This window comes from Dromiciops gliroides, chromosome 2, assembly GCF_019393635.1.
Source record: "Dromiciops gliroides isolate mDroGli1 chromosome 2, mDroGli1.pri, whole genome shotgun sequence".
Classification (NCBI taxonomy): Eukaryota; Metazoa; Chordata; class Mammalia; order Microbiotheria; family Microbiotheriidae; genus Dromiciops; species Dromiciops gliroides.
In genome coordinates this window covers 478099008-478126886 of record NC_057862.1, presented here as the reverse complement: position 1 = coordinate 478126886, position 27879 = coordinate 478099008, and the positions used below count along the sequence as shown (strand labels likewise).

Below are 27879 nucleotides of genomic sequence, written 5' to 3'. Positions count from 1 at the left end.
TAAAGGAAAAGTGATCTTTATTTAATTATTGATATCCAGGATAATTTTAGAAATATTACATTTTTAGTTAAGCTGAATAAAAATTTTATAGATTTTACAGATAGCATATATACTGGGGGGCAGCCAAGAGGTACAGTGAATAGAGTAACTTGGTGTTGGGAAGATACTTCCTCAGTTACCTAGTAGCTATGATTCTAGGTAAATCACTTAATCTCTCAGCTGTTAGCACAAAATGGGGATAATAATAATACCTATCTTACAGGTTATCATGAGGATCAAATGAAATAACTTGTGTAAAGCATTTTGCTAACCTTAAAACAACTACATAAATGCTAGTTATCATTTTATTAGTACATATAGTTTAAGTAAAAATGAGTTGTAGTAATTTATAAGTTTGTTAACTAAAACAAGCTGTCAAAACTCATGGACAAAGTGTAGCAATGAACAGTCCTTTAAAAATGTACAAACTTGGGGTAGCTAGGTGGTGCAGTGGATCAAGCACCGGCCCTGAATTCAGGAGGACCTGAGTTCAAATCTCACCTCAGACACTTGACACTTAGTAGCTGTGTGACTCTGGGCAAGTTACTTAACCCTCATTGCCCCGGAAAAAAAAAAAGTACAAACTTGTGAAATTCTAGACAATTATACCTATAATGAATGGTAGGGATTTTTCTTCGCATAAAAACAAGGGCCTTGTATTATCTTCTTTAAAAATTCATTTTTATAGCCTACTAGAGCTAAAACCTACATGTTACTTTACACCTTTTTTGGTTCACCACTGAAAAGCTGATATTTTTTATTTGATAATAACAAGGCAAAATGTGTATATATATTGGCTAGTCTTACTTTTTCTAAGTCAACTATGATTTAAAAATTCTTACATTGATCCATCAATAATCTTAAATCAATATGACACCGACACCAAATATAAAAACAGAATAATTTCACTGTCAGTGCACCACTACTAAAATATTAATACAAATTTGTATTTACTATCTTCAATCTAATCCTTTAAGCAAATTTCCTCATTCAATGGCTCTGACATGTCAAAATAACATCTTTGAGCCTGATAAAATGAGAAAACATGCTTTTATTCTTGTTCTTAATGCTAACACTTTTTTTAAGGTGTGCTTTTTAAACATCCCAGATATGTATGCACAATACAAATCATTTACCTGGCAACTTTTAGTAATGATATATTTTATATAAATCAATTTTCCAGATAAAAAAGTTTTATTGCCTAAATCATTTTAGTCATTTTTCAATGGCGATTGTTTGTAAAATGCTTTGTAGACTTGCTGTCTTCTTCCAGCACACAATTGAACCTTTCTTGATGCAAGGGTTTAATTATGATCAAACTCAACTACTTTCACTATGCTATAGTAGAGTGTGACCTCAGGGACTGTTGAAGTGTATACAGTTAACTTTTACATTGGTGCTGATTCTTCTGCTTCTTCTTCACTCTGCTATTATAGTACTTTTCAATATTTTTCGTTTCTAGTAACCTCTTTCCCCTCTTCTGTTACTTTTAATCTGCTATCCATCCTAACTTAATAAAATCAGTGAGATAATTTTTTCACAGAATTCTAAACCCACGCTGGTTTCATGCCTTTCCTAAAGAATACAAAACATGGGGCCTATGAGAGCCGTTTCCTTACAGTCCTTTTTCACTCTTTTTCCAAGTTCATGGAAGTAGGAATGTTAATTTGGTAAGAGTCACTGATAAGGGTTCCCAGTTAAGAGAAATTGCAGTCCAGAAAACATCTTCTGGTTGTGAAGGGCACAGTTAAAATAGATAAAATATACTGATCTGACAACAGTTGATGGACATTTGCCATTTTATGACCTTGAACTCCAACACACTATAATAAAAACATTTCACCTGCTTTTAAAAAAAGAATATTAGATAATTTGACCGCTAGAGTTAAATTACTGCAACAAAATCAACTGTTTATTTATGAATCCTAAACATTTCTCTTGAAAATGTGCATAATTTTTAAAACACATCTCATTTGTTAAAATACAAGACCATCAAATGTAACAAAACAAGGGTGTTATAAAAGACACACACAGTTGGAAAACATTTTATTTTTTTTTCTATTTTATCAAATAACAATTGTAATAAGTGAATTTTAAGTTTCTCTCTGCCACCTTCAATTTTTAATGACTAAAAAGACCTAACCATTTTACTGTCAAACTTAAGATTCACACTTTAAAATTTTTACTAATCTGTAAATATACTGTTTCCTAATATTAACAATTTAATAAAATGCCGTACACAATACATTTCTTTGCTCCTTTGGTCAGAAATATAAATAGGAACTTTAAATCAGATTTCTGGATATTCAAAAATGGTTTTTAAAAGCACAAACTCAATCTATTTTAGTAACTACTAAAATTATTTTGAAGTTACCATCAAGAATTCTTAACAAGGAAGTGTCAAAGCTGTGCAATAGATACAAAAATGGTTATGTACAATTTAAAAAAAAAATTTAAACTTATAAAACTCAATGGCCAAATTAAAGAAATTTTAAGCATCAAATTTTAAATATCTTCATTTTTTAGGTCATACAGAAATATATTCTGTGAATAATCAGGATTATTTCATAAATATATATATATGTGTATATATAAATATACATATACCTACAGAATTTGCTGTGCGAAAAAAATCCAGCTTATTAAATGAAAAACAAATTTGCACTTTTAGATTATCAAGATCTTGCCATATTTACCCTTCAAGTGTAATACAGTAACCCCAGTCCTGGTGCGTTTGGCACAGTATTCAGGTATATATTGACACGATCTTATAAACACACCATGTTTTTATATTTATTTCACTGAAATATGAAGAATTTTAAACAAAATCTGAATTCTGACACATCTACATAGCTACACTGCTTAAAATAGAATGTACAAGCAGGCTTTTAAATCTTACACCTGCCTTTACAACTGGAACATAAAAGACTCCGCCATCTATGTGTTTTCTCCAATCTATTCCACATGAATTTCTAGCCTGCATATGTTAACTTTCTACCCATAAATGACTCTTTTCAGCTCACACCCCAGTATATAAGGACAAGAAATAAATGTATAATAAAAAAATTGGATAAATCAGGAGAGGCTTCTTTGTCTTGAATTCTTCACCAACTAATAGGGAAGCAGCACTGTAGGCAGCCCAAAAGACTCCAAACAGCTTTAGGGGAGAAAAAGATATTATATTAGAAAATAAAAGTACTCAATACTATAGATAAGAAAAAAACCTAACTCATCTACTACTGAGAAACCCTACTCAACCTATATTTGTAGAAAATTTAAACAGCACTGAAAACTCATGCTCTAGTAAAAAGAAACAAGACCAGGAGTCAGGATACCGAGATTCCATCCTGGCTATGTTATTACCTGGTGGTGTACCTTTGGACAAGTCATTTCACCTCAAGTTGCTCAACTGAAAGGCTAGATTAAATGGCCTAAGGCATTCATACTTAATTGGATTGTTTGCATATCCTTGTTTTTGCTTCTTAGATCTTCCAAAAGACCTTGAGACCTTGAACTAGAGGAATAATAACAATAGCTTACATTTTCGAAGTATTTTCCCTACAAAGTACCTTATGTAGGGATAAGAATATCAGTGAGGAAGAGACCTTTTTCTCCTCATAAAAATTTTAGGTGAAGGCAACAAACAAGAGTATACAGCCTCTTGAGGGGCAGCTGGTGGTGCAGTGGACAAAGCACCGGCCCTGGATTCAGGAGTACCTGAGTTCAAATCTGACCTCAGACACTTGACATTTACTAGCTGTGTGACCCTGGGCAAGTCACTTAACCCCCATTGCCCCGCAAAAAAAAAAAAAAAGAGTATACAGCCTCTTGATGGTCACCCTATAACAGAACTGAGAAGGCTACTACATTTAAGTCAATTCAATTAAACAAAAATGAAAAACTCACTTCTTTCAAAGTACTTCCAGTCTCAAGTTTTTAGCCTCCTCACTTGAAACTACTTTGTATTTACTAGTTGTCAAGTCATTTAAGTAGTGTCCAACTCTTGGGACACCATTTGGGGTTTTCTTGACAAAGATACTGGAATGGTTTGCCATTTCCTTCTCCAGCTCATTTTCAGATGAGGAAACTGAAGCAAACAGGATTAAGTGACTTGCCCAGGGTCACACAGCTAGTTAGTGTCTGAGGCCTGATCTGAACTCATGAAGATGAGTATTCCTGATTCCAAGCCCAGTGCTCTATGCACTGTGTTACCTATCTGCCCCTCCACTTCATCACCTAGCTGCTCCTTGCATTTACTTACCTATGTCCAAGTATCCCCCCAACCTCCCAGTAAAAAAGTAAACTCCTTGAAGGCAGAGATTACTTCATTTATCTTTGTATTCTTAACACCCAGCATAATATTTTGCACAAAGTAGGCTTCATAAACAATTAAAGTGTATATATTCCTCCTTACCACCAGCAACAACTGCTCAACTGTCACCAACAGGGAGATGAACACAAGAACCCTGGGAGTAGCATTATTCCCAACCGCCCTCCACCCACCTGTTCTGCTTTCAGCCTGACCATCTCAATCACCATGCCCAAAAACAATCCCAGGGAGAAGGGCCAACCATCCCCCACCAACTGCCACTTACAGGGCAGGGGAGTCGACCTAGCTGAGCCAGTGAGGTGCTCTAAGGGAGACAAAGCAGCAGCATGATCAAGGCAACTCAAACCATCAGTAGCAACTTCAACACCATGTTGACCACCATCTCCCCTTGACTTAGATGAAGTCAGCCAGGACCCTGAACCCAAGAGTCTTTAGAAGAGCAGTGCTTCCAACCCAGTGCCCAGAGCCATCATCCTGGGAAACAACCCTTGTGAAGATGAAGCCTGGCAACTGCTCCCACAAATGCTATAGCTAATTTTGTCATTAAAGTCCTTGGCACTGTCAAATGGTTCAACATCAGAAATGATATGATTTTATCAGTAAAAAATGACATTAAAGCATCATCCTCTGCTTTGTCACTGCACCCTAGGACCATGTGATTTTTCCATTTGACTTAAAGCTGAAACCTTCGTTATGTGTTGTTTCCTCCATGAGAAGGTGAACTCCTTGAGAACAGGGACAGTCTTGCTTTCTATCTGTATCCCCAGGGCTTAGGCACAGTGCTCTGCACATAATATGTACATAATAAATGTTTACTTCATTCATTCCTTTCTTCATTCATATTACTTGGGGGGAAAGTTTAATATTAAGTAAAAATCAGTTTTTCTGGTCCCTCAATCTTTTTTAAAGCTAGGGAACTAGCATAGTGATTATTCACTAAAAGATACTATATAGCTTTAAAAGTAAAATATGCACTGTATAACTTACTTTTATTAGTGTTGATACAACATCAAATGATCCAACCACCAAAAGTAGAGGAGCTATTACAATGAGGGGAAGTAGTGAATATCCTATGACACCAAGAACTTGACCATATGCAACCTGTGAATTTAAAAAATTAATATAGGAATCCAAAACACTCCAATAACTTTTGAACATTCACACTATGTGCTTAGAATTAACAGATAAGAATTATGAAATAATTAATTATGAGGTAACATATAAATCACACTTCACATATTGTTATCCAAATCAGCTAGTCCAGGTTGCAACCCCCTTTCTCCACTTGCTGATTCTTTCATGCAAGTGATATTAAGATAAAGTGAACAATGAAGACAGACTTGAGAGGGAAAAAGAAATCGTAAAATGTGGATCCTAGTGTCAAAGTAGGAACAGAAACGGTCCATCCCATCGTTAGTTCTGGTAGGAGAAATTATTTACTGATATGGACATAAATTCATATAATATTAATTATATTTGGGGCAACAATTCTCTAATTTGGGAACAATATTTTGGGGGATTAAAATACATTGATAGAACCAATTAACATTAGCTGAAAACGAGGAAGGGAGAGATCTGAGGATACAGAATATTTATTAAAATGGGGATATTCAGGGATATTTAGAACAAAAGAGAAAAAAATCAAATCTATTTTTGAAAACTAACATGTAGTAAGTATTTTTAATCCATAATTTTGTATTTGAGATTCCAGAAGGAACATTATCACTAGCAATGAAATTCACAGTCATTATTTATATCACATGGGAAATACAAATAACTAGTCAGCAGAAGGCACTGGGGGAGATGGTGACCTAGGTCCCATTTTACTTTATATTTGTGAGATGGGGAAAAAAAGCAACTGCTTTAATAGAAGTATATTTCAGGACAGACAGAAAGAGTATAAAATCAAGATAGATCTTTCCCTTATAATTTAAAGCCTGACTGGTTATGGTCATTGTGGGAATTTGTTTTGCTTAACTATATACATATGTTACAAGAGTTTTTTCTTCTTCTTTTACAGTGTAGGGAGAGGTAAGAGGGGAATAAAAACAAATGCTTATTAATTGGAAAAAAATTTAATTAAAAAAACCTAAAACCCAAGCATACAAATATGACTGCAGAGACTCCCCCTCCCCCAAAAGAGGTTTATACTCATCCTAGTTACCTCTATGTTCAATTAAAGAGTAAAGTACCACAATAAATAAAGTTTTAGACTTCGGAAGAAATTGAGTTAAAATTCCATTCTGATACTGGCCAGCTGGGCAAGTCACTTGAATTCTCTAAGTTTCATGCAACTCTCTTAGACTTTAAATTATACAGAGGTTGCTGACAAAACCATAGTTCCTTGGCATATTCAATTATTCTTGATTTGATGAAAGGGAAACTAGAAAGAATTAAGGAAACTTTTAGGAGGTAGAAATTTAGTGAAAATTGATAACATAAAATACTGATCTTTTTAATTGGGGGTAAGAGGAGGTACATACTATGATATGGAATCTTCTCAGAATTTGGAAAGTCAGTTCAAATTTTTTTCCCTATCTTCAGGATCATCCTCTAGAGAGCACATCTTCTGATGTACCTTTTTTCTCATCTATAAGAACATAAACATGTTCTTTTATATGACTTTTAAGGTACCTTCCAATTCTCAATTTTTGGTTATTCTTCCAACAAATTAAAGGTTTCAAAAGAACTGTTAAAAGTCAAGTATATGCAGTGAGAGACTGTTCTCAGAGTTTATATTACTTTCTACTATTAACAAATGAATTATTCTTAAAAACATAATTATAATTGGTCTATGGAACACAAAATTTTATCACCTAAGTAAAGAATAATTTTCATAAAGAGTTACTTACTTCTCCACCAAGTACTCTGGCTAACAAGAAAATTGTTAGGGAGCCAAATATCCAAATAGTTATGATCCATGAAACCACCTTAATAGAAAATGAAAAAATGAAACACAATTTTTTCCCTAATATAAAGTACATAGTAATTGTCAATCATCAAGGTTCAAATTTAGTGGCTTTATATAAGTCACAGATTTTTATAAAAGAGTGCACACTAGAGGCTGGAGAACATTCCTCTCTCCTTTACAATTGGGGCTATCACAACTCTAGAGTTGCTAAGTTTTTAAAGAAAGTTTTCATTTTCCTAAAGCCTTGAGGTCGCCTAGGGGTGTTAGGGTGTGTGTGTGTGTGTGTGTGTGTGTGTGTACATGTGTGTAAGTGTACCAAACAGGAAGTCTCAGGGGTAGGGAGATGAATATGTTAAAAGAAGATAGGGCAAAAGCAGTATTTTGATTTGATGCCTAAAACCTGAGAGGGAGTTGCTATCATGAATCTGTTGGAAGACCCTTGCCATAGTTTTCTAATAATATTTAATTCAAATAACTGGCATAAAAGGGAAAACTAGCAAAAAGAAAAACAAACATTAATATGAGGGTTTTATTTCAAATGCTGAATGTCTGTAAAAACACTGTACTAACCTGTGAAAGTAACAAGCCTGGACCTTAAGTATTCAAGTTTTCTCTTACTAGAAATTTTATAAATATATCTATTATGAGTAAAAATATGTCTGAGTAAAATAAACTATCATTGTGATTTTCTAAAAGGATGGAGCAGATTGAACACAAACGAAATAACTGGTAGCAGAAAACAGAGAAAAGAGAGGTCAGTGAGTTTGGCAAGACTTCTCTAAGGGACATCTGCTTGCAATGAGGACAACTAGCACACTGGCAAGGATGTGTAAAATGCTCACTATCCAAATTTGGGAGACTAAGAATTTAGGAGGTACACTAGAGAAGAGGAAATTAGTGGCCTATAAAAATAAGGGCTGCTGAAAGTTTAAGGGAAACACAAATAACAGATATGTAGGATGAAAGAATTGTTTCAGTGACCTAAAAAATAGTATGCAAATTGTGGAATTTCACTTATTCTAGTCTTGGATATTATACAAAGCATGAGTAAAACTAGGGCTGCCTTTGGATTACGTGAGTCACCAACAGTCCATCAAATTCAGCAGTTAACTTTTTTCCTGTCATGGACCTCCCCCTACCCCTGCCCCACTTTGGCAGCCTGGTGAATTCTACAGACCTCTTTTCAGAATAGTGTTTTTATATGCATTAAATATTAGACTACAAAAGAAACCAATTATACTTAAATATAGTTTTTCCCATGCAACTTCAGAGATCCCCTAAAATCTATTCACAGTGTCCTGGGGGGGCTCTGTGGACCCCAAATTAAAATCCCTTGAACATAGTTATTATACTTTATTAGTAGGGGGAAAAAGCCAAACTGGTTAATTTAATAGACCAATACTCCTAAACAAACCAGACTTCTGGACTTCTCCTTCACCAATTATGCAAGCAAATCAAATGAGGAAGGGGTAACTTAGCTTGGCAAAATTTTTGACTGACCCCAAATTTTTATTATTCTAAAGGTATTTATATCCTCAGTTAACCAGGAATAACAAATACTTGACTATATTCAATATCCAAATACTTTTAGAAGTTTAAAATATGTATGAAATAAAGCAATGTACTTACCCTGAACTGTCCATATAATGAAATCATTGAGAAGAAAAGAACAACTGCTAGAGGGCCCCAAAAATCAGGATTGTCCCTCACCACTTGTCTATTAAAACCAAGTGATGGCATTGGCATCAATACACATCGAATTTTGTAGTAAATATCCTTCAGATCAATGTCCAGTTCCTCCCTATAATTTAAAAGATATGGAATGTTGCATGGAATGTTGTCACTTCAAAATTATCAGGGCTAGGGACTCAGGGCCAGTAAACTTGAGCCTGGTTGTTTCTGGAAGCGCCAACTTTTTTTTTTTGTTTTTGTTTTTTGTTTTTTTTTTTTGCGGGGCAATGGGGGTTAAGTGACTTGCCCAGGGTCACACAGCTAGTGTTAAGTGTCTGAGGCCGGATTTGAACTCAGGTATACTCCTGAATCCAGGGCCGGTGCTTTAACCACTGCGCCATCTAGCTGCCCCCAAGGAAGCGCCAACTTTTAATGGTGTCTTTCCATCTGAGATTATAATGTGTCATCTTTACTTTCACTGAATATCAAGTTGACCTAATCTGTTAATTATAGGATCCATTAGAGAAAGGAAAGGGGGAAATTTTCTGACATCCTAAAAGTTCTTACTAAATGGAGAGCTTGTATACTTTTATAATGACACAGGAAGAAACGATATGACATAAAAATCACCTTAACAGAAAAAGTGTCCTGAACAAGGGAAGTGATAGTTTTCTTGCACTCAGTCCTGCTTAGACAACATTTGGAGTACTATTTCCAATTCTCTGCTATTTTTATGAAGTTAGAGTCTATCCAAAAGGTGACAAGGATGATAAAGGGACTGACGACCAAGTCATCAAAGTTTTGATGAAAAGATCTGCTGACATTTAATTAAAGGAAGAGGAGACCTTAGAGAAGATAGGAGAGATTGATTCCTTTGAAGGGGTTGTCATATCTTATTCTGTTTGGACCTACAGGGAGAAAAAGAACCAAGGGGTGGAAGTTATAGGAAACTAGATTTATGCTCAATATAAAGGAAAGGCAGCATGGTCTAGTATCAGAGAGCTAACTTTGAAGCCAGGAAAATATGTGTTCGAGTTCCACCTCTGAAATACAATGGCTGTGTGACCCTTGATAAGTCACTTAACTTTTCTGTGTTCTAGGCAATTATAAGACCATAAATTGCAGAAATGATATTGATATGCATTGGTATAAGGATTTCCCTCACTTGGGAGTTCCCTATACCAATGAAATCACAGATCCAGTTCCTATCTGTATAGGGAAGAACTTTCTAAAAATTATAAATATAGAAAAAAAGAATTTATAGCCTGAGTAAGCCTACAGATATTCAGAAAGATGAACACTGATCATTTGTTGAGGGGTGCTACAAAAGATTTTGCTTCAGTTACAGGTTGGACTACAACCTTCTGAGATTTGCCCCAGCTCTAAAATTCTTTGGTTTTAATAAAATCCATTAATTTAAAACAATACTTTAAGCTCTCTCCCTTCTGTTTCTGAATAAAATAAAAGATGAATACCTATAACATCCACAAAATAAATCTACCTTTTAACAACCAAAAGAAAGAGTGGCATTATTTGGACATACAAGAGAGGCTTGTTATCTTCAGGGTCATCATCTTCCACTTCCAAGAGCCAGCCATAGCCTCTCTGTCTCAGAAATGTAGTTGCTGTAGACTCTTTGATGAAGTCTCCACCAAGGTTTAATTTGACATCTGGGGATGCTATTGAACCACTGAGATCTTAGAAAGAAAGAGAAGAAAGAGGATAGAGAAGTTGAATAAAATGTTCATGCTTCAATCAAAAAAAAGTTTAGATACAACTTAATTCATTTACTCAATAAATACATATGAAACACCTCTCGTGCAATACTGGACTTGAGTGTACAACAACAACTGGGGAAGATAAAAAGATAAATAGGACAGGTTGACAGTTTCTGTCTTCAATTAACTCATTAAAATATACATACCTCTAACTGTGAACATTAAGAATTTAAAGAATTTTGGAACTAATAAGTACCCAAATATCATCTACTTCAATTTCCTCAATTAATAAATGAGGGAGGGGCAGCTAGGTGGCGCAGTGGATAGAGCACCAGCCCTGGAGTCAGGAAGGCTTGAGTTCAAATCCGGCCTCAGACACTTAACACTTACTAGCTGTGTGATCCTAGGCAAGTCACTTAACCCCAATTGCCTCACCAAAAAAAAAAAAAAATGAGGGAAAGAGGGCCAGAGAGATTAAATTACATATTTTTAGGTCACATGGGAAGTTAGTGATAGGCCAGAAGTAAAACCCAAATCTTCTAGCTTCCTACCTCTCTAAAATAAAGATACAGATAACAAAATTCAAAAGACTTTAAATTCAATAACATGAAAGAGCAAAATGATAAGCTAGATTCCTTCATTATCAAAGGCATTTATTAAACTTTTTAGGGCATGGTGCTTTAAAAAGGTGCTACAAATCACTTATTGATTCATTTAATTATTATTTATTAAATACTTACTATGTGCACAAAGCATTATTCTAGGTGCTGGGAAAGATACAAAAATATATTGTCTACATACATATACAACTATATAATTACTATAATACTGAACAGAAAAAAAATTAAGTGCATAAAAGTTGTACAAAATATAATGCAAGTTCCAAGTCAAGAAAAAACCTTTCAACTGAGAGAAGGAAAGAAACAGGTAGGGCTTAGTTGAAGTGGCATTTGAAAATCATATAAATTTGCATATCGGAAATTATGCATTGAACAAGGAAACCTGCTACAAAGATTTGAGAGGTACTAGGGAACAACAAAAGGAATTGGAGGAAGGGGAAGGAAGAATGTTACAGATATAGAAAATTGATGTAAAAAAGGCACAAAGAAAGCACTGGACATGCATTAAGAATGATGAGCTATTGGCAGCTAGGTGGTACAGTGGATAAAGCACTGGCCTTGGATTCAGGAGGACCTGAGTTCAAATCCAGCCTCAGACACCTGACACTTAACTAGCTGTGTGACCCTGGGCAAGTCACTTAACCTTCATTGTCCTGCAAAAACAAAACAAAAAGATAAGCCATTTACTTTGGCTGATATATAGCACATGTAGGAAGAGAGAAGGGAGAAGATCTCAAATGACAGGCTAAGGAATTTGGATTATCACAGTTATAGAAACAGGATTTCACCTGGAATCAAACTTCACTGAGGCCTTTTCTGTTTAGCCTCCTATTTTCTCCCCCAAACCAATCACAGGATAGTACCTTCAAAGGCTATCCTTAATGACATTTCATTTTGGTACTCCACTTCAAAATCTGAGGTATATACAGTTTGCCAGTTCTTTATTCTTTAAATTCTGTTGTCAGAGCAAGCCAAACCACTCTCCTTCCTATTGCACTAGTTTTCCAATCCTGGTCATTCAGTCTTAACTGCATTAGATGTATATTCCATGCCTATACTCCCCCATCCTGAACCCATTTCTAAACAACCCCTATTCTTCCCTATGTTACTTCAAATGGATTAGGCCTGTTTTTTTGTTTTGTTTTGTATTTGCTTGTTTTGCCCATTCCATTATGCGCTTTAAATTCAGCCTCCTTGATCACCAACAAAGTCTCCTATATCCTTGATCTGTTCAACCAAAGGCCTAACTTCAGTCTCCTTAATTTAACAGAAAACTGGCTTGCCAGTAAAGATACCACATCTCTTGCAACCGTCTCCAATAAAAGCCATTCTTTTTACTTCTCTCAACTCACAAGGGATTAGGGATTGGCATACTCCTCTCTCTCCACTTACAGTTTTCAAACCACTCCAGTAACACCATCCCCCCATAACCTCTCCTCTTCTGAGGCACATGTGATGTGTCTCTATCATCTACTTACTCCATCTTTGTTGCTTTCACTACTATATTCCAGATCATTTCTGAATGATGACATAACCTGATTCACAATCTTCCTCTCTATTTTATCACTCAGGGACTCCCCATACATACATGATGAAGACCCCTTAATTCCTCAGATCCAATCATTTTCCCCACCCTACTTCAGTGCTTCGCTTGTTCTATAGTTTGAAGTGAACTGTGAAGTCAAAGAAATTTTGAGTAGGAAAGGACCTTAAATATCCTGTAATATAGCGCCTTCATTTTATAGATGAAGAAACTGAGGCCCAGAAAGGTGAACTGACTTGCCCAATGTCACATAGCTAACAAGTCAAAGAGCCAGAATGTTAAACTTGTTTTTCAAACTCCATGTCCATGTCTTTTCACTACAATCTGTGTTAGTATTTTCATATTTCTGTAGTTATGTATCCTAGAATCCTGATCTTCCACCATTCTTCAACTGCAAATCAATATCTCAGTGCTTTAGGTTTTTTTTTTAATTAGTTTCTCTTTTTCTGTTCCAGTGTTACTAAGTATCACTATAGAAATTCATGAAAGTGAACTGACAACCTATTATAAGTTGGCACTAAGAGCTGGGTTCCCATTGCTGCTTGACAATTTTTCTATTTTACCCTTATCACTTCCTTATTTTATTCCCCAAAGAATTTGTCCCAAACCTTTTCTTCAGTGTGGTCCAATGGAAAGAGTGCTAAATTTGGAGCCAGAGAATTGGGTCCAAATCCCATTTCTACTACTTACTACTTTGTCTTAACCTCTCTGGGACTGTTTCCTCATGAGTAAAATTGAAAGTAAGGCTAGTTAATATTTTAAATCCCTTCTAACAATAAATCTTATGATCCTATGATATGAACTTTATATGCCTCCACTTTCACCTAATACTGCTCTATACACAGTAAGGTAGAATCAATGTGGAATGATATTGAAACAAATATTTATCAATTATTTCCCAGTTCCGGAGCAATGTTCCAGATGTAACATATAAAATACAGGTAATAAAGTCTCCTGCCCTCATTACACATATAGTCTATTGGCGTGAGGGGCAAACATAAAAGTATAATACAAAGTAAAACATAAGTCGTTAGTGCATTACCTAATCCTATGTGAGGTCCAGGATAAAAGATCATCACTATCTGGGAACTCAGGGAAGACTTATGAAGGAGGTGGCATTTGAATGAAGTTTTAAAGGTTAGGCAGAAATTCATCACATGGAGGCAAAAAGAGGACATTCCAGGTTCAAGAAACTAGGTGACTTTAGAGATCATATAATGCAATCCCCCTTATCTGATAGGCAATGGGGAGCAATGAAGGGCTTTAAAATAAAGGCAACATGGGGCAGCTAGGTGGCGAAGTGGATAAAGCACCGGCCCTGGATTCAGGAGTACCTGAGTTCAAATCCGGCCTCAGACACTTGATACTTACTAGCTGTGTGACCTTGGGCAAGTCACTTAACCCCCACTGCCCCGCAAAAAAAAAAAAAAAGAAAAGAAAAAAGAAAAGAAAATAAAGGCAACATGACCAAGATTTATGCATAAGAAAGTTTAAATTGGCAGCAAGATGACAGATGCACTGGAGTTGGGAAGAAACTGAAGACAAGGTAGCCAGTGGTTTTCTTTTACATGCATGCCACTATTTTAGCTATTATGATCCTTGGTTAAAATTTAGACTTAACAACAACCATCTGAAGGGAAGTTCACATTCTGCCTTAAATGTGATAACATCCAGTTAATTACTGTTGAAGCTTTAATTCTGGAGCAGAGTTTTTAATAGGTTTTACTCAGCTGGAGCTTAAAAATAATTTTGTGTAATACAACTAGTACAAATAGGGGTAGGTATACTAAATGGAAAAGAAGTGAGTTGAAATAATTTTCAGCCTACAGAAAGAACTGTAATTAAATTAAAATGACCTAAAAAATATCTCCTAAGCTCCCATATTTTTTACTACTCCTACATATTGGGAGGCAAGCCTCTAGAAGCTTCACAGAATATTACTACCTGCCACTGGATCTTGAGGCAGAACTTTGAACAGTTTAATCACATGTTTTCTTTAAGTGACCTCTATCTCATTACTCATATTCTGCCTGGACTCATTCCTCCATAATTATCATACTCCAACCCTCTTAGACTCTTCCAATTCACAATAACTCTGAACTCCTGATGCCAAAGCACAAATTCCATTTCTCATCACCAATTTATTCCCATCCCTCCCCCTCCCCCCCCCAACCCTCTCCAGATCTGCCCTTTCCACTAGACTTCTAGAATGCCTGGACCATAATTAACCAACTTGCTTTCACTTTTTTTTTGGGGGGGGGGGGGCGCGGGGGCTCGCAGGGCAATGAGGGTTAAGTGACTTGCCCAGGGTCACACAGCTAGTAAGTGTCAAGTGTCTGAGGCCGAATTTGAACTCAGGTCCTCCTGAATCCAGGGCCAATGCTTTATCCACTGCACCACCTAGCTGCTCTCCAACTTCCTTTCATTTTGTTTTTGTAGGGCAATGAGGGTTAAGTGACTTGCCCAGGGTCACACAGCTAATTAAGTGTCAAGTGTCTGAGGCTGGATTTGAACTCAGGTTCTCCTGAATCCAAGGCCAGTGATTTATCTACTGTGCCACCTAGCTGCTCCTCTTTCATTTTAACCTCTACCCTTTGGGGGGGGGGGGGAGCAGGGCAATTAGGGTTAAGTGACTTGCCCAGAGTCACACAGCTGTTAAGTGTCTGGTCTTAAGGTCAGATTTGAACCCTGGTCTTCCTGAATCCAGGGCCAATGCTCTATCCACTGTGCCACTTAGCTGCCCCCAACCTCTACCTTTCTTACTCTTATCTTCCGGTTCTTATTGAGACCTAGGTCCATCTTGATAACACTGCTTTCCTTACTATCCTTTCCAATACTTGTTGCACTTTTACTAATTCTCATTATGAACTGTGGGTAGAGGGATTAGAATACTCACTGCTCCACATTGCTACTTTCAGTGTCTCCCTGTACCATTATCACTAAGCAATCTGTACTCATTTGAGGTTAATGATTTCCAAATTTGTCATCCAAATGGGAGGAAAGAAAGGTGAAATGTTTATCAGAACTTTCCTTTTCCCCTCTAATGTCAACTCTAAGCCCATAACAGACAGGTATTGCAAAGTAAGAGGACAGAGTTGCATTATTTGAAATGTTTTCTTAGCTCATTCTTTATCCTGGGAAAGGATTCCGTCCAACCCTCGGGGTGGTCCCAAGTTCAGATATTGGTCAAATTTTCATTTGCTGTTTGCTGCCCTTTTTTTCCACTCGTGCTTTAGTTCATCTCTGTCTCGGTCTCCTTAGATGTTCTACTTTCCACCTCCACCCCCATTATTTATTTTGGTCTTATGGTCTAAAATTCTGAGGAAAATCTTGATCTTTTGTCCTCCTCTGTGTGGGACAGGAAGAGGGTAGACATAGTACTCCAGGTATATGGAAGAGGAGGAAAGGGAGTAGTATTATACCCAGAGTATTAAGTTATATCTAGAGTAAGTTACACCCAGAAAGGAAGCAATGTTATAACCCATTACAACCTGGAAAGTTGGGATGAGGGTACTGACTTCTTTCCCAACTCCTTCACCCAGTCAATAACCATTTCCAGTTTCTAAAACATCAGGGATGGGGGCTGAGTTATGTTTTGAGAGCAACTACATGGAACAGTAGATTGAGTGCTGGGCCTGAAGTCAGGAAGACTTGAGTTCAAATCCAGCCTCAGACACTTAATGTGTGACACTTGGCAAGTCACTTAACCCTGTTTGCCTCAGTTTCCTCATCTGAAGAAGGAAATGGCAAATGTCTCTAGCATCTTTGCTAAGAAAATCCCAAATGGGGTCACAAAGCATTGGACATCACTAAAACGACTGAACAACAACAAAAAATAAGTTTTTAAAGTTGGTAGGAATATTAAACAAGAAGGGGAGAGTATCCTAAGAAACCTCAACAGAGAATGGCAAGTACCTTTCCTCTCCTACCAGGATGGAAGCAGCATTGCTGATCAGGTCAACTAGTATTTGGGGTTGGTTTAACAAATTTGAGTGGGTCCTGGAGAGCTAGCAGAAGATTGAGATTGGACCCTGTGTGTATTCCCATCTACCACCCTGCCTAACCGGTTTTGGACAGGTCCTGACATTAGTTACAGATTTTTTTTTAGTCCAAAAATTTTCATTTTTTTTAAAAGGAAAAAAAAAAAGCCAAACCTGAGTGTAAGCAAGAGTAGAGCCTGGGTCCAAGGTAATTCCTGTTCTTTTTCCATATTCCTCCTCCTTCACAGGAAAGAACCCAGTACCCTTAAGCCCTTCCAAATCATGTCATGGAAGCAGGAAATAGGTTGGGTTTGAAAAGAGGGCCACATTTTTGTACCTTCTCTGAGGCTATGGAACCCTCAATTTTTTGAGAAATGGCTATAGCTCCTAACACCCCATGGATGCTGAGTTATAACTGAGGCCAAGGAAGTTCTTACCTTTTTCCTACCTGTCTAAAGTGGGAGATCTCAGAAGCAGTTTAAATAGATTTCCCACAATGACTTAACCAACTTTCTTCAATTTTCCTACCAACACTCAGCCCACTCCCTACCAGACATGAGATGAGCCTGGCCCAGCAGGGACCTTTAAGGAACAAAGTACTACTTTCCCTTTGGGGAAAATGAGCTCAATGCCCTTTAAATGCTGGGTTAGGAATGTTTCCCATGTCTCTTTCCTTTCTCTTTCACTTACTACAGGCTATATGTATTGGATTTTGCTTCCTATCGTTTTCCCCAGTCCCTAGCTAGATGTATTGTTCATCCTGTAGCCCCTCATGTGTCTGAGTATGTGTAAGGGTCCTGCACTGTGACTTTTCTCCTTCCATGCATCACTCTCTTCTGCATGCCTGGCATTAACATATGTTGGGACCATTGGGAAGAGAGAAGAGTTCACTGTCTAGTGGTTTTGAAATTTTTAATTTTGTATATGTAATCCATCCTGTATAGGTACTTTTATAAGTACTGTATACTCTCCCTTTCTCCCACAGCTGCTGTTGTAAATAAACTGCTGCAACCTTTAAAAAAATTATCAACTAATACAGATCCTGGTGGTCATTATCTAAAAACCCTCAGAACATTCTCCTTTTCTCAATTAGTTCAGTGCCTTGCTTACAGTTCACTCTCAACTCAACTCCTGCCCACATACTAAGGGGATTCAATATATGTACTGACGCTCCTTCAACTACCCTAATTTTTCAAGTTTCTTAATCTACTAAGATGGCCATACTCTTGGTCCAGAAGTGTTCCATTTTCATATTCATGAACTCCAACATTTATCTTATCATATTTTATCATTCCATCTTTCCTTTATTTTACAAGCCTTAATCCTATTCTTCATCCTCATCATGACTTCCATTCAGTTCTTTCCCAAGCATTCATTCACCCTTGCACTCTCCACAATTTCCTCCATTCTTCATTTCAGCCTCTTGGTAAACTAAACTCAATTTTACATTACCCTTTACTCTCGAAACCCCTTTGTACTACTGTCTGTCATGCCTTGCCAAACCCTAACCCCTGGATTTCTCATCTGTCTCGTTTTGTTTTATTCATCTACAGCTAAAGAGAGCTAGAAGTCATGAAACTGTGCTGACTGGATCTACTACAAAATTATGTCACCTATCCTAAACTGGGACTGCACTGAAGCAAGGAATTCCTTTTACACCTTCCTGATCAATTTGCTAGCCCACTCTTCACAACAGCTATGCTAAAATTTCTTGTTTCTCCTGTCTCCCATAGTATCCTCTTTTCTTACCTTCTCTGCTGGGGACCTCCCCTCATATTTCACCAAAGTAACTGAGGCCATTCACTGAAAACTCCTTCTCTGCTCCTCATCTCACATCACTCAGACATCTTCCCCCAATATCAATTCCTCCACTCTTTTCTCAGATGGCTCTTCTTTTTGCCACGGGCAACCTATCTACATGTATGTACCCTTGAACACATCCCCTCCCATTTTCTCCAACAGATTGCCTCCACTATCACCACCCCTCTGATCTTTAATCTCTCCCTATTTACTGGCTTCTTCTTTGCTACCTACAAATAAGCACATCTGTCTTATCCTTCAAAAATCCTCACTTGATCAGATTATTCCTAAAACTTATTGTCCCATATCCCTCCTTATCTTTTCAACTAAACTCCATGAAAAAGCCATATATAGTAAATGCCTCCATTTCCATTCCCTACCCTCTATTTTAAATCCTCTACAACCTATCATCCAGCCTCAAAATGCAACTGAAATTGCTTTCTCCAAAGCTACCAATGATCTCAACTGCCAGGTCTAATGGCCTTTTCTCAATCTTTAATCTTCTTGAGCTCTCTACATCTGACACTATTGATTGTTTTCTCCTCCCAGATATTCTTTAGGTTTTCATGATACTGCTCTTTGAAGATTCTTTTCCTACCTGCCTGACAACTTGCTTCCTAGTCTCCTTTGATGGATCTTAAATCCAGGTCATGTCCACTAATCATGATTGCCCTCCAAAGGTTTTGGCCTGGGTCCTCTTCTCCTGCTATATTATCTTACTTGGTGATCTCATCAACTTCCATCAGTTCAATTATCATCTCTATGGAGACAATTCTCAGCTTTATACAGCTAGCCCTAGTCTCTCTCCTGAGATACAGCCCCACATCACCAACTGCCTTTTGGAAATTTCAAACTAGGTTGCTCATACACAGCTCAAACCGAACATGTCCAAAACTGAACTCATTACCAACTCTCCCCTATTTTTCTCAAAGGCATTACAATCTTCCCAGGTTTGCAACCTCAGAGTCATTCTGGAATACTCATTCGTTCCACATGCAGTAATAACAAAAACAACAATAGCTAGCATTTATACAAAGCTTTAAAGTTTGCAAAATGATTCACACATATTCTCATTTGATTCTCTCTCTCTCTCTCTTTTTTTTTTTTTTTGCGGGGCAATGGGGGTTAAGTGACTTGCTCAGGGTCACACAGCTAGTAAGTGTTAAGTGTCTGAGGCCGGATTTGAACTCAGGTACTCCTGAATCCAGGGCCAGTGCTTTAACCACTGCGCCATCTAGCTGCCCCCTCATTTGATTCTCAAAACATTTGCTTTCACAACCATGTGCCAATATTATCCTTATCGTACAAGTAAGGAAAGTGATGCTCAGAGAAGTGAAGTGGCAGGCCCAAAGTATGAAAACTGATTCTCAGAGAAGTTAAGTGATTTGCCTAGTCACACTGCTAGCTAGGATCACAGGAAGGATTCAAATCCTGAATTTAAGTCTAGTACTTATCTGACTACACCATGACCATCTATTGATTAATAAAAAAAGTCAAAGAAAAGATATAAGTTTGGCTAATTACCTTTTCCTACAGAAGCTTAACGATATAAAGCAATTGTTACAACAAAGATAGGGAAAACTTTCATAGCTAGGGAATAACTGATCTCCCTAAAAAACTTTACAAAACAATAGAGACGGGTAACACAAGTTTAGAATATAAACTTGGGGCAGCTAGGTGGTGCAGTGGATAGAGCACCGGCCCTGGACTCAGGAGTACCTGAGTTCAAATCCGGCCTCAGACACTTGACACTAGCTGTGTGACCCTGGGCAAGTCACTTAACCCCCACTGTCCCACCAAAAAAAAAAAAAAAAAATATATATATATATATATATATATATATATATATATACACACTCATTTGCAAAACACACAAGAGGATGACTGATTGTGAGCTATCTCACCTCATAAAACAACAAAGAACACTCTGGAAAGATAATATATCTGTAGAAAGCTTGGCATGAGACCCAATTCAGTACAATTACTCCAAGACCATCCACAGAATAAAGTGAAAGGAGAACAAAGGAATTAAAAAAAAAAGAAATAGGCTTCCCCTGTCATTGTTCTATAGTTTTCTGATTTCATGACTGATGAGAGTAAAACTATGACATCTGTATCCTTTATCTGATGTGCTCTATGAGGAAGTGAAAATAGATTTTAGGAAAATGAAGCCATAATAAGTAGCTATATCAGACTAAATATGTACAGAATGCATTGATGCTAGAGGTAACAATTTTGAAAACATTAAAGTATTCTCAAGATATTTCACAGCATGGAATACCCTGAAAATGGTAATAAATCACTAGTCTTATTCTTCAACATTTCAATGTGTCCATTATCTCATCAATGAAGGTTAATTCCTCCAGTAGTATAGATTACAACCTTTCTATGCCTTCTTATCCTATACAATTTTTGTCCATGTTCTCTCATAAATCCTTACCCAAGGATCTATTCAATGTCTTGGAAATCTTCTCTAGGTCTTTTAAACATTCTGTGGGTACAACTGCAAAACTAAAGCTGTCATTCTGTTATCACTTGCTCTTACTACATAAGCAGCCTATTTTTCTTTTCCTGCTTGGTATACTTTACACCACTTCCTGTACACATGCCCTTGCTGACAATATATAGATTACTTATTCTCTTCGGTTTTTTCAGAAACAGTGGTGTTCTAGAATTTGATCAATCATCAGAAGAAGACTGGCTTTAAAAAGGTTAGTCTTTGAGTCAAAGGGAAGGGATTATATAAAGTGCTGTATGCACAATTTCTTGAAGGCAATCCAGTTTCTTGCTCCTATTTAATTTCAGGCCCACTTCATTGTTCATCTGTAGTATATGTCCAAGATATAGACAGTAATATACTAACTCAATACATTGGCAATTTAACTACATGTCTTTGACTGGACAATAGTCATCTTTATTTTATTGTTCCTATGTTCATTGTTAGGAAGACCTCACATATTATTATGAGTATTTTTGATAAGGCACTGTATGTAGCATCCTGAGGCTTGACGAAATCAGCCCATTATTATACTCATATATAATATATATGTATATAATGCTCATATATAGTTATATATACTTCAAGTGTCATCACTTGAAGAACTTTCACCTATAGTGTATGCCCTTTCTACTTGAACTCCACATCCTCCATGACAGTGGCAAACGTAACATCCATTTACTTATTTTATTCTTTGTTTAATATTGAGAATTAGAGGACTGCTAAACAAAATTATCTCCACAGTTAGAGCTACTAAAAAACTCGGAAATTCCAGGAAGGAAATTTTAGGAAGGAAATTCCCGAAAGAGTGTTTAATTATTTACCCCATAGCACCTTGCACATAATAGGTATTTAATATTTTTTAAACAAATGATTAGATTAAAAACAAATTAACAAAAGAAAACAAAAAAGGCCTCTCCAAAGAAGAACAGTTTGAATAGAAACTTCATCAACATAAGTCTTAAAAGATAACAATCATCATCTTTAATTTTTCCAGAAGTGTTTATTTAACAGCTTCTGCAAATACCCCATGACTTTAAATTTTTTAAAAACCAACTGCAAGAGGAAAAAAAGCCACAGTTCATCTTTGTAGGCACTGACATAGTTCCAAGCTCCTCTGATAATAAAGCAAAACTCAATGAGAGGTATAGAAGGAGGGTTTAGGAGTTACAGGAAATAAGCAAACATCATTCAAATTTCTGGCAACATTATATCAAAATCTCTATCTTGTAGGTCGAACTCACTTTGTGAAAGTCACCTAATAACAGCAAATAGCTATTACACAACCACAGCTTTAGTGCTGAAATGGACTTTATAGGTAATTTAGTATACCCATTCTCACCCAGACCAAGGCCTAGAGAAATCATATGACTTTCCTAAAGGTAAGTCATAAAATATAAGAGCTGACATTTGAACCCAAGTCATCAGACTCCAAAACCAGATCTCTTTTGACTGTTTCATGCTCCTAAGATTAAATAATTTTATCAGGAAGAGTAAACATCTTGTTAAATTATGAGATACATATTAAGTTTAAATCTTCAATTATAAAATATTTTCAGTCCATATGTTGAAAATAAAAACTGAGTCAAAAATGGCAGAATACAGTGAAGTTCTTACAAATATAGAAAATGTACCAGATGAAATTCTGATCAATAAATCCAAGGAAAAAACAACAACAACACGTGAGCCATTTTTACTGCCAGTGTTGGCAAAAGGAGACAAAGAAATCTGCAGAAACTGGGGAGAGATACAGTCTAGCGGGGAACCACCACACAGTATATTTCAGCACAAGAAGTTGTGCATAAGGGCAGGAAGATCCAACTCAGAGGGGCTAAAATTTGTTTATGGTACAGGAACAGGTACCAAACTGACTGCTCTGTTGCTCCCTACCCAGTACCAGATCACAGATCCGGGACACATTGAGGAAGGGACCTGCACCTAGGGGTAGAATTCAAGAGTGATGTATCACAGGCTCTAGGCTGTTATACTAAGCACAGACTAAAATCAGAAACAAATAGCAGCTGTGTTGAGGGGAGGGGGCAATACTCCCCCTTCACCCCCCTGACAAAGTTCTAGGTCTGTCACTCTAAACCAGCAGACCTTTCTAGCTGGCTGTGAATGAGTACATGAGCAATCTACAGAAAGTTCAAAATGTGTAAGTCTATAAAGATTATCGCTTATACCCAAACCTAAGTCAGAAACTTGAAGAACTCAGAAGAGCAGCAAGATTCAGACTTTAGAAAAAAAAATCAGACTTTGCTTAGGACCTCAGACCACTTTGGGAGCACTGAAAGCTTGCAGGTCCTCAGCCAGGGCTGTCCCTGAGAGCCTGGAAAAACCAAACATTCCAGAACTAGTGGTAGGACTAGCCTAGACATTCCCTCCAGAAGTGTTCAGAGGGGCAGCTAGGTGGCGCAGTGGATAAAGCACTGGCCCTGGATTTGGGAAGACCTGAGTTCAAATCCAGCCTCAGGCACTTGACACTAGCTGTGTGACCCTTGGCAAGTCACTTAACCCTCACTGCCCTGCCAAAAAAAAAAAAAAAGAAGAAGAAGTGTTTCGAGCCTGGCCCTAAAAAATAAGAATTCAGGAAGTAGGCTGGAAGAATGAGCAACCAAAAAAAAAATAGTTTCCCATTATAAAAAGCTATTGTTGTGACAAAGACGCTCAAGACACAAACCCAGAAGAGAATGACTCCAAAACATCTATAAGCAAAGGCTTGCTGCAAAATACTGGCTGGTCACAAATTAAACTAGAATTCCTGCAAGAGATGATCAAGAGCTTTTTTATTCTAAAGGGCTTAAAATTGTTTTTAAAGAGGAAGAAATGTTGTTATTATGTTGTTCATTCACGTCCTACTTTTTGCAGGGTCTTCTAAACTCCAGCATCTCTCAAAGTCTGTCCAAGTTCATGTTCCTTGTTTCCATATTATCTACATCCATCTCAATTTTTGCTGTTGCTTTTTACTTATGCCTTCAATTTTTCCCAACATCAGGATCTTTTCAAATGAGTCCCATCTTCACATTATGTGGCCAAATTATTTAAGCTTCAACTTCAGTATCTGACCTTTCAGTGAATAGCCTGAATTAATTTCTTTAAGTATTGACTGATTTGATTTCCTAACTATCCAAGGGACTCTCAAAAGTTTTCTCCAGCACAATTCAAGCGTCCAATTATTGGGGGGTGGCGGGGGGAAGGGAAGCAATCAGCTTTCCTTATAATCCAAGTCTCATAGCAATACATTGCTACTGGAAAAAAGCCCATAGCTTTGACTACATGGACCTCTAACTGCAAGATGTCTCTGCTTTTCAGTACCTTGTCCAGATTTGCTGTAGTTTTCCCTCCAAGGAGTGTCTTTTAATTTCATGGCTGCACTTGCATTATGCAGTGATCATTGAGCTCAATTATATAAAACCTGACACTGCTTCCATTTCTTCTCCCCCTATTTGAAAGGAAGTGATGGGACCATTTACCAAGATTTTTTTTTTTAATGTTAAGCTTCAAGCCAGCTTTTACACTCTCCTCTTTCACCTTCCATCAAAAGACTTCTTAAATCTCCACTTTCTGCCATCAGAGTGGTATCGTCTGAATATATGAGATTGTTGATGTTTCTCTTGGAAACCTTAATTCCGGCTTTTGATTCATCCAGCGTAGCATTTTGCATGATGTACTCTGCATATAAGTTAAATAAATAAGGTGACATTATACAGCCTTGCCATACTCCTGTTAAGGGCTAAAATTCTAGCTAAACTGTCTAAAATATCTAATGAGTGGTCGCCAATAAATTATAAGCTTTAGCAAGAGTTAGACTTTTAAGCATTTATTAAGGAGAATAAGAATTTGGTAAAGAGAGAGAAAAAGGCCTAGATTCCTATCTATTAAAGGGAGAGCACATTTCTAGCTCCGCTCTCCACCAGAGTCCAAAGGGAAGAGAGCCCGAGACTGAGCGCCAGTCTCTTCCTTCCTCCTCCCACTAGCTCGCGTCACTTCCTGACTCCTGGTCTTGCCCTCAAAGACCTTCACTTCATGGGCAGAACTCTTCTACATAAGTCTCCAACAGGTGGCGTCATTCCAATCGTTACACTCCTTTTCCAATCTTAAACCAACCAACTGTTCTATGTTCCATTCTGTCTCTTCTTGGCCTCCATACAGGTTCTTCAGGAGTCAAGTAAGTTTGTCTGGTACTCCCATCATTTTGAGGACTTGCCATATTTTGTTGTGATCCACACAGTGTAAGGCTTTAGTATAGTCAATAAAACAGAAGTAGATATTTTTCTGAAACTCCCTTGCTTTCTCCAGAATCCACTGAATGTTGGCAATTTGGTCTCTAGTATCTCTGCATCTTCAAAAACCAGCCTGCACTTCTGGTAATTCTCACTCAGTTCACATACTGCTGAAGCCTAGCTTACAGAATCTTAAGCATAACATTGCTGGCTAGCTATCATGAAGCCGATGGAAATCACCATTGGGGGAGAGGAGTGAAGATGAGGGTTGTGGAAATACACTTTTGCTGAAGCTCTGAATTAGTTCAATCATTCCAGACAATAATTTAGAATTTTGCAAAGAAAATTACTAAAAGGTCCAAACCCTCTGATCCAAATTCCACCACTAGGAACATATGTTTTATTTTACTTAGCATTTATACAGCACTTTAAGTTTTGCTAACTTTACAAATACAGTATTATCTCATTTGATCCTTACTACAACCTTGGGAGATAAGTGTTACTATCATTCCCACTTTATAGAAGAGCAAACTAAGGCAGATAGAGGTAGTAATTTGCCCAGGGTCACAAACCTATTAAGTGTCTGAGGCTATATTAATTTAGGTCTCTTATCAATTGTGCCAACTAGCTGCATAGTCTCCAAGAAAGCCAAAGATAAAAAAAATAGCCACATATAAACCAAAATATTTATAGCAGAACTTTTTGTATTATCAAACTTGGAAACAAAGTAAATACTCATTAATTGAAAATAGCTAAAGAAAATGTGGTGCATGAATAGAAGCAGAAAAACAATATGCACAATAATAATATAATTAGGACAACAAAACATGGAAACTTAATACTTAATAATTATAGACCATAATGCAGAAATAAAATCTGCATCAAATTTTTGCTGGGCTGAGGGACAATGAATGTTGAAAATTCCAAGTGTCAGGCTTTTCTGCTAATGTTCATTAGTTTTGCTGAATTGTTGTTATTGTTTTTCTCTGTTATTATTTGTAAAAAAGGTGGCAGTGGTGGTGGGGAAGGTACAGAAGGCATTGTAAAAGCAAAAGATAATTTAAATAAAAACCTCAGTATTGTGCAGAGTAAAAACAAAAGACAAAAATGTAGATGTAAAGAAGATTAGGAAAAAAAGGGAGCATAAGTACAAAGGCTATAGATATCCAACTTCTACAGAGTCTTTCTATCATAGAACTGCATCAAAATCTCCACTAGCTGGCTACTTCCAGCTGGATCACTAGATGCATAGGGCTCAAGACCTGGCCAGGCCCGGACATTTATTTATTTACTCGCTAAGTCACCATAACCTCGGCTTCCTCATATGTAAAACGAGCATTGTATTATTGATCCTTTACAGCTTTTCACATTATGGGAATGTCTACAGGCTGGCAATGAGGCGATCAACTGAACCCCCAAAATATCTTAAACTGGGTTCCAATGATGTAAGACCTCAAAACTGGTGCTCCTTTGGTAACATTTCTATGAAGCTTTCAGGACCTGTGAATAAACACACTAAGAAGGCACAGAACTTGGGAATAAGAAATACCTAGCTCTAAGACTCTGGCCACGTAACAATCTCTACTAATGGATATTTCTAAGCCTGCTTCCTTCTCTGTAAAATTCTGCTAAGGCAGCATCTTACTTATAGAGTAGGTATAAAATGAATCAACAAACATTGTGAGGATCAAATGAGAACAATGTAAGCTGCTTGAAGGAAGGGGCTATTTCATTATTGTTCTTATATCCTTAACTCAGTGTGTGGCACAAAGTGGAAACTTCATAAATGCTTGACGACTGATAAATATACACAAAGTACTTGGCAAACTTTAATACTCTATGTAAACGTTCATATATAAATTCTCTGCCGCTCCATCGCTCCCTATGCTCATCTTTCCTATCCACAAGACCGGGACCATTTTCAGGTTCACTCTCTGGGTTGAAGCCTAGGTTGGCCCAGTCTCCCTCTCCCATGAGGTGTCAACGGGGCCAGTGGCCAGAATGGGTTTGAGTGGGTCTGGGTGTGGGTTCGGACCCAACCAAAAAGCCTCGTCCCCGTCCCAGCCCTGCCCTGCCCCCCTCGCAGCCACGGCTCCGGGCCGGGCTCGAACCAGGACCGTAGGCCGGAACTCCTGCAGGTCGGGAGCCTGACTCCTCAGGGCTCTCTCAGGGGTCACCTATGCCTCACCTTCAGCGTCTGCGGAAGAAACGAAGGTAAAGTCCCCGTTAGTGGGTGAATACAGCTGGGGCGGACCCGGCGGCGGCTGCATCTCCCCGCCCCGCGGAGGTGGCAACCGCGGCGGCGGCTGGGCCCAGGCTTTGAGGTAGAGGCGGCGGCGCCGACCCTCAGACACTTAAACTCCTCCGGCCCCCGCCACGCAAACGGCGGAGACTTCTCGACCCTCGAGCTGCGGTCGAGATGGGAGGGAAACGCGGGCAGGAGGATGACAACGGGCTCGAGAAAAGCGGAGCCAAACCCCAACCGGGCCGTGCGGATGGCAAGCGCCCAAAGCCCACGACGCCGGCGTCCTGACAGAACCATAACAT

General features: G+C 37.7%; 1 protein-coding gene across 1 annotated transcript; it reads right to left on the bottom strand.

The window, feature by feature from the left end:
* YIPF4 (Yip1 domain family member 4) lies at positions 1-27879 on the bottom strand. The gene is made up of 6 exons (XM_043988055.1): positions 27521-27879; positions 10495-10648; positions 8910-9081; positions 7222-7299; positions 5357-5470; positions 1-3196 (listed from the first exon to the last, which is right to left on the bottom strand). The coding sequence occupies exons 1-6, from the start codon at positions 27600-27602 to the stop codon at positions 3059-3061; spliced, it is 738 nt and encodes a 245-aa protein (XP_043843990.1). The 5' UTR covers positions 27603-27879; the 3' UTR covers positions 1-3058.